Raw genomic sequence first — 10,542 nt, 5'->3', positions numbered from 1 at the left:
CATAGAAACGATTTTGAAAATGTAACATTTTCCATCTTCATTTCAACGAGATAACCCCTAAAGTAAGTAAATTTTTTTTTTAGTTTCAAGATCAACAAAAAAGAAGGAATCATGAATAACATAGAAGAAATTATGCAAGCCATCTTCATTGGTTTAGCTGTTGCCACGTTCCTTCTAAATACCGGTCGCGCTTTAAAAGCCATCGAGTTATGCAAGGAGAGCTTGGTTTTGCAAAATAATAAAGCACCAAGTATAGAGGAGAAAATTTGCAAAATAATTTACAGAAGAATCCATGAAACAATGTTCAAAGGGTACTGTCAAATCAGTGATAACACAAATGCAATAACATGCGGCAGGAAACTTCTCGCCGTTTATCGTGAGTGTGGTGATAGAGTCCACGAAAAGAAGCTTGGTATGGTACTGGCAAAATTATATTGGAGTCAAAGCAAGTATGTTGAAGCCAAAGAACTTTGGGAGAGAATAGTCATTATCAACAGAGAAACTGATCACAAAGTAGGAGAAGCAGAATGTTATGGAAATCTAGGATGCGTTTTTCAATCTCTAGGTCAATATGTTAAAGCTAAAGAATTTCAGGAGAAGGCACTTGCTATCAGTTTGGAAATAAGTGACAGAGAAGGGGAAGCAAGATGTCACGCAAACCTAGGAGCTGTGTTGCAGTCTGTCGGTGAACATGTCAAGGCAAAAGAACAATATGAGAAAGCACTTAAGATCCAAAGGGAAATTGGTAACAGAAGAGGAGAAGCAATATGTTACGGAAACCTAGGAACTGTGTTTAGATCTGTCGGTGAATATCTCAAAGCTAAAGAGTATCACGAGAAAGCACTTGCGATCACTATGAGAATCAGTGACAGACAAGGAGAAGCAAGAGGTTATGGAAGCCTTGGAAATGTGTTTCAATCTCTTGGTCAGTATGTGAAAGCTAAAGAATACCATGAGAAATCTCTAGCTATCAGAATGAAAATTGGTGACAAAGGCGGAGAAGCAATAAATTACGGAAACCTAGGACATGTACTTGGAGCTCTCGGAGACTATGTCAAAGCTAAAGAGTATCTCCAGAAAGCACTTGCGATCACAAGGGAAATTGGTAATAGAGCAGGAGAAGCGTCATGTTACCAAAACCTAGGAATTGTGTTTAGATCTGTCGGTGAATATGTCAAAGCTAAAGAATATCTGGAGAAAGCACTTGCGATCACAGTGGAAATTGGTGATATAGAGGGAGAAGCGTCATGTTATGGAAACCTTGGAACTGTGTTTAAATATCTTGGCCAATATGTCAAAGCTAAAGAATATTACGAGAAAGCACTTGCAATCACCACGAAGCTTAGTGACAAAGAGGGAGAAGCAAGAAATTACGGCAACATGGGGACTTTGTTTCTAACTCTTGGCGAGTATGTGCAAGCTAAAGAGTGTCTTGAAAAAGCGCTGAAGATCATAATGGAAACCGGAGACAGGAAAGGAGAAGCAGAGGTTCATGCAAACCTAGGGCTGTTGTCTTTATTTCTTAGAAAATATAGAAACAGTAAAGAATATTATGATAAAGCAATCGCAATATTTAGTGAAATTGGAAGCAAAGCAGGAGAAGCAACAGTTTATGGACATCTAGGCGTTTTGCTTCAATCTCTTGGCGATAATGGCAAAGCTAAAGAATATTACGAGAAATCTCTTGCTATCACACTTCAAATTGGTGACAGAAAACAAGAAGGAATAAATTACTTTAGCCTGGGATCTGTGTTCCTAAGACTTCATGAATATGCCAGGGCTGAAGAGTATTTGGAGAAGGCACTTTCATTAGTTAGAAGTATTAGATCCGCCGAAATTGAGCTTGATTGCTATATGTTTCTGACATTGACAAAGCTTTCACAACAAAAGTTCCAGGAAGCGTTTTCCTGTTTGTCTCAAAGTATCAAGAAATGCGAAGATTTGCGAGGTGTCAATGCAGCAAGTGATCACATTAAGATATCATTGGCAGACAAGCACAGTTTTCCCTACCAGCTGCTCGGTAGATTGTTTTGTGCTGTTGGAAATTATAAGAATGCCCTTAATGTTGTGGAGCTGGGACGGGCTAGAACCCTAGCAGACCTGATGGAAATTCAGTACTCTGCAAAAGAACACATATCAGCCGACCCGCAATTTTGGACTAGCTTTGAAAATGTCATGAAGAACGAAGCTGACTGCGCTTGTCTATACATTTCGTACTATTCTCAAGAAGTGTTTTTGTGGCTTCTCGAGAAAAGCGGAGCCATTCATTTCCGAAATATTACAGTGGATGAAAAGAATCTTCACACCAGATTAGCAAAGGTTGCTAGAAATTTGGATGAATTTTTTGCTATCATGGCTGAAAGCTTCCGCAGCTTCGGAATTTTACCGGAAGAAATTTGCGAAGATCGATCTTTAAATGACATTGAGCCGAAATTCAATTCTTGTGGTAGAGAGAGTCTTGAAACTCTTCGGCGAGGAAAGGATAAGGGTGATCCCAAACCGAGTCTAACTTTGTTCTACGAAATGCTCATCAATCCTGTTTCCGACTTACTTGACGAGTCTGAAATCATCATTGTTCCTGATCGCGGCTTGTACCGTGTTCCATTTCCAGCTTTACTCGATGAAAGTGGGAGGTATTTAACGGAGACTTTCAGAATCCGCGTGGTTCCTTCTTTGACGACTCTGAAGCTCATACAAGACAGTCCTGCCGACTATCACAGTCAGTCTGGTGCTCTAATAGTAGGTGATCCTGATGTTGGTGTGGTGATTTACAGGGGACTTGTCAATAAGAAATTCGTAGCATTACCTGGTGCAAGGAAGGAAGCAGAGATGATTGGACAACTACTAGGCGTTGAGCCTTTATTAGGACAGCACGCAACGAAGCAAGCGGTACTTGAGAGGATAGGTTCAGTGACTCTGATACATATTGCCGCACATGGTAATGCTGAAAGAGGAGAAATTGCTCTCGCCCCCACTGGCTTGGCTACTGAGATTCCACAAGAAGACGACTATCTTTTGAAAATGTCTGACATTTCAGAAGTTCAAGTGCGAGCTAAGTTGGTGGTACTAAGCTGTTGTCACAGTGGCCGTGGACAAATTAGAGCCGAGGGAGTTGTTGGAATCGCTCGTGCGTTCTTAGGATCCGGTGCACGCTCAGTGTTGGTGGCACTATGGGCTCTAGAAGACAGGGCAACAGAGCAGTTGATGAGCCGTTTTTACGAGTACCTTGTTCGCGGAGTAAGTGTCAGTGAGTGTCTTCATGAGGCCATGAAGTGGATGAGAGAGAACGGCTTTAGCAAGGTCCACGAGTGGGCACCATTCATGCTGATTGGAGATAACGTGTCATTTGCTTTTGAAAAAAAAGTAAGTTATCGCAACGTAAAAAAGAAAAGTCACGCTTCAAACTACGTGGGTTAGTTGTGTGAGTTAAATCAAATGATCTTGTATTTCATTGCAAATAACAAAATCAGAATGAAATATTACTGTGCCGTGACATTAATAAACAGGAGCTTCATATTACTAATAATATTTTGAATTCCAGTTGTTTGGCCAATTTTTGGGGGTCAAAGCACTTGCATTTTTTTGTGTTCTGATTTGATTCTTATTCTTGTGATCTACCCACATTCTTCACATTTTGTAACTTGTGCCTTTAACTAAGATATTAAAGTCACTTCTTTTGAGAGCTTCTTACATTGAAAAACAGTGTTAACAACACTAGGCTACCAGTCAAGCAGGGTTTTCCTGTTATTCTTTGGACCTTTTGCCATTTTGTTCAGTAATGTTTCTTCTGGTGAATCTTGAGGAGATATGAACAAGTTAGTGAGCCGACAACACTATAAGCTGATTAGGATGACGAAATGGAAGTTACACATTGCCTAGACCAACTTACATCAACTTTCTTACATTTTGTTTGTTTGTCTCTTTGATGTTGCAGGAATAAGACCTTTTCAATTAATGGAGGACTCTATGCAGGCCAATATCAAGCCAATGAGCTAAAACACTTCTGCAAGGACAGTGTGCATTTCTCTCCTGCCGCAAAGAAACGGGTTTTTTTATTGTTATTTTGAATGACTTTTGTTACTTAACAGGAATAATACTTTATGCTTTTCTAACGATCTTATACCACAGGTCTGTCAAGTACATTGCGAGAGCCTTGTTATACGGTATTTCTTTTTGTATGTATCACAAAACTATTGCATGAAGATGCGACGTAAATAGAAGCGTGCTTAAACCTGTAATTAAACTAATAGAATATTCTAAAGCGATATCTAAACCGCAGTAAATTGTTGTAAATAAAATCACGCCAGAAAAATCGCCAATATTTTCGTGCATGTATAAGAATCTAACTTTACCCCCACCCCATCTTACTACCCTGGGTCTCCGAGAATGGTGACGTCAGGACAGTGCAAGATGTTTTCCGCCTGCCGAATGCTGATTGGTAATTCAAATGTCACAGGTATTGGCCGTATGCGAGGTTAATGCGAAAAACGAATTATTTCCGGAAAATAAACAGGCACAACATTACGGTCCTTCCCAGTGGATGGTAGTCCACGTGCGAAGGGCGAGACCCCCTAGATCTTGCTTACTTCCTTTGCACTCCGTTTTGAGCGTCGCAGACATTTTTATCGCTTTGGGTCCGGATTCGCTCTTCGCAGCTCAACTTTTGGCCAATTCTAGTATATTGGACATGCCTTTTTTAGGGGTCTCAAGATGATAACAGTAAACTAGCAGCCGCTAAACCTTGCTTCTCATTCCTTGATCGTGATTAAGGATGGTTTTTCGTTTACTACGGTTAACAAAAAGCCAGCTATTAGGATGGCGTAAAAAAATAGAGAACACAAGAAGAATTTCATGAGGAAACCCTTGCGACTGAGCGTGTACTTAAATTTCTGAAGGGTGCTCAAATAACCAGAGTGCTATTCGGCAATCTAACACACGGATTTAAATGGCGTCACCTGAGCGCGCGCTTAAATAAAGGGCATACGCAATTCAATTCTCGTCCAAGGTTGTAAAATCCAGTCTTTGATCGAGGATTTCTGGAAAACCTATCGTACAACCCATGATAGTGCAGGTCCACATCAGGACTTAGCGTCTCTACTTAAGTACTTGGTCGTTCATTTTGGCCATTTGTTGACGTTTAATTGTTTAAGTTTCACATAGAATGGCAAAAGACTTAAGTAAACAGTAAATAGAGAGAGAAAAAACATCTTCGAACATTTTTCAAAAGAGTTAGAAGTTGGGCTGTTATAATCCATCAAAACTGTAGTAAGCCACCTTAAGCTAACCCAGGATAAGCGAGAATTTTGATTTGAGTTTTGTAACATTATGGTGAGGTTTTCCGTTTCTGTTGTTTGGCCTTCTGTTTTGAGTTTGAATAATCTCAAAGTCCTCAAAATACACAAAACAAAAGCAGTGAAAAACATTTGTATACAAGAAAAATTATACTTCGGTTAACTTTTCTAATCCTGGGTTAGCGTTAACCGGCTTCCAAACAACCCGGCCAAAAAGTCAACCTGACATAAGCCCGCGATCCAATCGAAAACAGCACTCTGTCAGCGGCCAACCTCAAGAAACACGTGACTTCGATGACTTTTAAACTTGAGCGCGATATGGTCACGTAATACCGGTAAGCGGATACCTTGTTTTGACAGGTGTCAATTGACCATAACATGGATGTCCAGTATCAAAGAGAGATGCTACAAACCGCCCCGAGGGTGCATTCCTCTGTCAACCTATTCGCTGGAGTATGGCCGCCATCTTGCGCGACTCCATCGTCGTCGCCGTCGCCGTGCGTACGCGCCCACGAGCAATACCGCTAGCCACGATAACTATGAGAAAATCAATTCATGGGTTTCCTTTTCTTTTCTATATGGGTATGGGGCTCCGCTATAATAATGCTATATACGAAGCAATTACTTTTACATATCGCACGATATTCTATGTTTTATCTCTTCGGATAAAACATTTACCGTCCAAACTACGCCGGAGGTATTTGAAAACGGAGGTTTCACTCTGAAAACGCATCAAATGGTTTTTGTCTACACTACTCCGGGGGAGTTAAAACGACGCAACAATCATCGGTCATTTTGGATTTGTGTTTGAGGAAAACTCAGTCAGGGAAATCACATGATTATCGTGACGCAACCGTCTCGAAAAATTCCGTTTTCAAAATGTTTTCCGTCCACACGAAAACAAAAAGCCGGCGTTTTAAAATTTCTCCAGCTGGAAGGGCGTCTTTGAAAAGCCCCGTTTTCATGACGGATTAGTGTGGAAGGTAGGCCTAACCGCAGAAAGAAACTTGCGTTTACAAATCTCCCCGGCGTAGTGTAGGCGCTACCTTAATTAATATACCCAGTAACTAATCCATATTATAACATTGCATAAATACTTTATTCAGAAACTATTCTCATCATTTAAAATATACTACACCACCTTATGATTACTCTATACACACTGTGATGATTTGCATGTCTTTGTGCCTGACTTTATTTCTGTAAAGCTACTACGAAATCAAGGATTCTCTAACGGAATAAAACAAGCGATCTATTCCATTTTATTCTTGTATACTTTTAACTAAACTTGCTCAGTGAATCCAATGAATTAGTCCGTAATCGAACAAATTTGGCGCATTCATGAAAGGTATCTATTACCGATTTAATAAACGGTTTATTAGATCAATAATAGATATCTGTCATAATTTGCAGATATTATATAATAGTTTGTAATAACTTAACGATCATTTTTATTACATTAATATCTTTACAGCTGTTATATATGGTCTGACTTTAGTGTCCAAAAATCTAAATTGCACTGTTAACTTTTAATGGCTCAGAAGCCGATCAGTAAGCTATGTAATTAACATAATATTAATCTTTCAACTCAGTTCATTGGCTAAATAACAGATGTGTTTCACGAGTGATGATAGAAGTTTAGTCTGTCATGGCGAACCATGGATGCTGCAGAGTTTGTTTCAGAGTTGGACGAATGCTTGGAGTCGTGTTCAGCAGCGAGTAAATAAGGTTCTTTGCCTCTGTTGAAAAGGAATAAAAAGATAAATATCAAGATGTAAACATGGGATTACGGAGCTGAAATTACCCGCTACAGAATCAATATGGAAGGTGAAAGTTAATAGGTATAGGTAATCATACGGTTTCGAGTTCAATTTGGAATTAATTTGTACGAGTGAGTTTTTCAAAAAGCTGAAATTGCACGAGCCGCTTCGGGGAGTGCAATTTCAGCTTTTTGAAAAACTCACAAGTGCTGATTAATTCCAAATTGAACGAGAAAAACCGTATGATTACTTATTAATAATGTAGATATGAAAAAAATTTGCGTGGAGGAAATGCCGGAAGATCTTTCTTGAGACCGTTTTTTCACATTCGAGAAAACTTTTTTCAAAGTTTCTGCACTAAATTTTCGTCATCATTTTATGTGATATCATTGGCTTAGCAAATTTCCTATTTTCTTTCAGCCAATCATAACCTAGAATTACGATGTGTAATTTGCACCGGTGTTACAGTTTTTGCACTGATGTTACACTTTTTGCACTGGTGTTACACCTGAACTGCACTGCTCTCAGCCAATCAGAATCGAGTAATCTTTTCATGTATATTATTATAAGAGAAACAGTGAAAGTGTTTCTACTTGATATAGCAAGTAGAGATTAAGAAGAAAATACCTGGTGAAAGCTGGTGTGGTACTCTAGGTGCCATGCGCAGAGCGTGACGTGGATGTTTAAATGCTGGGACTACAGGTGACAGCATATCCACAATAAGGATTCCCATTTGCCACACAGTGCCCTGACAGCCGTCATATTGCTTGGATTTACTGAATTCAGGAGGCATGTACTGTGGTGTGCCTAAATGGAAACAAATCATACTATCACATAAGCTGCCAGGTTTTATTGTACTTGCAAATGTCGCTCACAAGACACTCCAGCATTATTTTCACCTCTGAATTTTGTGAAAGGTTCTTGTTGAACTTCAGATGCCAGTCCAAAGTCGATCAACTCGGCTTCATCAGTGCGCATGTCCACCAGGATGTTCTCTGGTTTGATGTCTCGGTGTAGGACACCAGTCTCCTCGCAGCTGATGTTGGCCTGCAGGATCTGGGCAAAGTATCGTCGGGCTTCTCGTTCTGTCAGTGGTCGCCCCAGGCTGTCTCGGTCGTGTATGACGTCAAACAGGTCTTTACAGACTTCCGGTCTTTCCATGACGTAAACATAATGCTCGTCAGTGTCGACCACTTAATATATGTCGATCACGTGACGGTGTCTTGCTTGGCGCTGAAGATAAGCCTAGGATGGAATTTCTCCACCGTTTATCTATAAAAAGGGAGGGAGGGTGGGTTAGTTTTTTTTGGGCACTATTTTTCGAAGTCTTCACCTGGCTTTCTCAAGTACCACAACTTGTTAATCTTTTTCGACTTAACAATACTGCTTCTTTACCCTTACTTTACAATTGCCTTGAAACTATCAGCCAAAAGCTGTTTTCAATGATAACCCAATTTTACATTTACCAAACTGTTTAAATTCCTTGACTGAGCTTTTCTGCACAAATTTAAGCGCCACCTGAGAGGAAATATAAACTCTTTTAGTTTTGTTACTTTAATTCTACATATATATTAGAAAATAATGTTATGTTTTGGAAATTTATCAACTTCTGTTACTGGTAAACAAGACTGAAGTCTGGAACCTCATGGTGTTTTACTGACATGAGGCAAATACCAGTGGGAGTCTAGAGCAAAACAAGACCTTAAATTTATCAGTCTTGCCCGAATGTGTCCTCCCAGAAAATAATGCATGATTTGATAAAGAAATGCAGATGACTGTTGAGCTCAACTTGCCGGCAGATTGTCCACTTTGCGTGTTGCAGCGACGACTTGACCGAATGAACCAGCTCCAAGGACTTTTCCTATGTCCTAATCAGCAAGCTCAGCTGCAAATCAAAAACAAAGAAAAAATCCAGTTTTAACATGCCAAAAAAATCAAGTAATCGTATGTGGTTAGAACTGAGCTAAATAAAACAAAAATTCGGCAGAGGGAACGCGAGAAAATTAGCATTTATTTGGTAACGCTGACGTCACAAAAATCAGAAAAACACGCGTGGTGTCACGCGTGGTTATTCATTTAGGCGCGTGCGAGAAAGCAAGAGTAGATTAGAGCTCTTTTACCGGTTATTTATAGAGCTTTTTTGTCATATTTTTTTGGCCCTAGGCTTAAACACTTGTTTGAACGGAGTTTGAAACTATTGCTACTTACACCGAAGTGATTTAACGCCTTTCAAGTGCTGCAGTGATTTCGTTTCTTCTTAGGGTTACTTGCGTTATTTTTGAACGCGCGATTAATACTGCTGTTTGGCAGGCAATGGTAGAGCGCTCTATTGTCTCAGAAAAAACTGTAGTTAGCCACCTTAAAATCTAGGCTTAGTTCTCAAAGTTCAAATAAAGTTGTTGTTGTTGAATTCAACTTACCTTGAGAAGCTAGTTTCTTGATAAATTCTGGCACTTCAGAACGTTTCTCTTGATCGTCTTCATAATTGGAATCCCAAGATGACAAGCTGTCGGCTGACAGTGTCAATTTCATCTCGGCGTTTACCCAGTCGGGTTTCTGAAGAAACAAGAAATACGCAAAGAACGCAGAATTATTAATACGGCTAGAGCAAAATAGTTATCAATCGGTTTATTTATTTCTTTTTTCTTTTTGTTATTGGGTTAGTTAGAACGTCTACGGTGCAGTGCTGCAATTTTATACTCAAAAAGGCTGTATAAACTGTAATGATGTAAATTATTGGCAAAACTGTGTGTAATATAACAGTACGTAAAACCAACGATTTCAGTCAAGTTTGAGCCAGATTAGAAACCACCTCACCTCATAATCAAGAGACAAAAAGCTTTCGTAAGTACTGATTTTCTCCAGATAATCTTTCTCAGACTCGCTCCAGATACATCTCAATTTGTTTCTGTGGAAAAACAAAATGACGAGTTCGTTTAGAAACTTTTTTGGACGTATACAAGTTATTAATTTTTTTTGATTACCTGTGGAATTTAGAAGTACTTTTTCTCCTTCTCTGGCTAAAGCAACCATTTGATGAAAAAAAATTAAACGTTAGCATAAGTTACACTTGTAAGAAGACAAAAATTAACAGAGAGTACATTTATTCCTGTACAGATATTGTAAAGTGAAAAAAATGCATCTATTTCTTCGTTTGTTATTTTAAGTCTCTTTTCTTATGAAGAGGAGAACTCAAAAACAGAAAGGAAAGAATTAAGAACACACTTTCGCGTTACTCCCCACACAAAAACTGAATCAAAACGATTCTATATATATGGATGAATGTTTCCGCAGTATTTTACGTGATTTAAGTCAAATGAATTCTTACTCACCTCATTTTCCGTGCGCCTTTTCTTCGGCGAAGTTGTTTCTGTTTCCATTTCGCGCTTTCTTTTTAAGCGCACGCTTTCCGAAAAATTCGGATAATTAATCACACGCTTTTCACCGCGTGATTCCGTGCTGTTTGATAAGTATGCGTTAATCTCAGGCAT

General features: G+C 39.3%; 1 protein-coding gene and 1 pseudogene across 1 annotated transcript; one reads left to right on the top strand and one right to left on the bottom strand.

The window, feature by feature from the left end:
- Positions 1 to 111: 111 nt before the first annotated feature.
- LOC149117832 (uncharacterized) lies at positions 112 to 4,541 on the top strand. The gene is made up of 2 exons (XM_089286358.1): positions 112 to 3,363; positions 3,935 to 4,541. The coding sequence occupies exons 1-2, from the start codon at positions 112 to 114 to the stop codon at positions 3,938 to 3,940; spliced, it is 3,258 nt and encodes a 1,085-aa protein (XP_089142484.1). The 3' UTR covers positions 3,941 to 4,541.
- A 2,272-nt stretch (positions 4,542 to 6,813) lies between these two features.
- LOC149117831 (serine/threonine-protein kinase pim-3-like) lies at positions 6,814 to 10,542 on the bottom strand (annotated as a pseudogene).

The sequence above is a fragment of the Orbicella faveolata genome, unplaced genomic scaffold, assembly GCF_042242905.1.
Source record: "Orbicella faveolata isolate gen_17 unplaced genomic scaffold, um_ofav_v1 contig_1, whole genome shotgun sequence".
NCBI classification, from domain to species: Eukaryota; Metazoa; Cnidaria; class Anthozoa; order Scleractinia; family Merulinidae; genus Orbicella; species Orbicella faveolata.
This window is presented reverse-complemented; position numbering and strand designations above follow the sequence as displayed.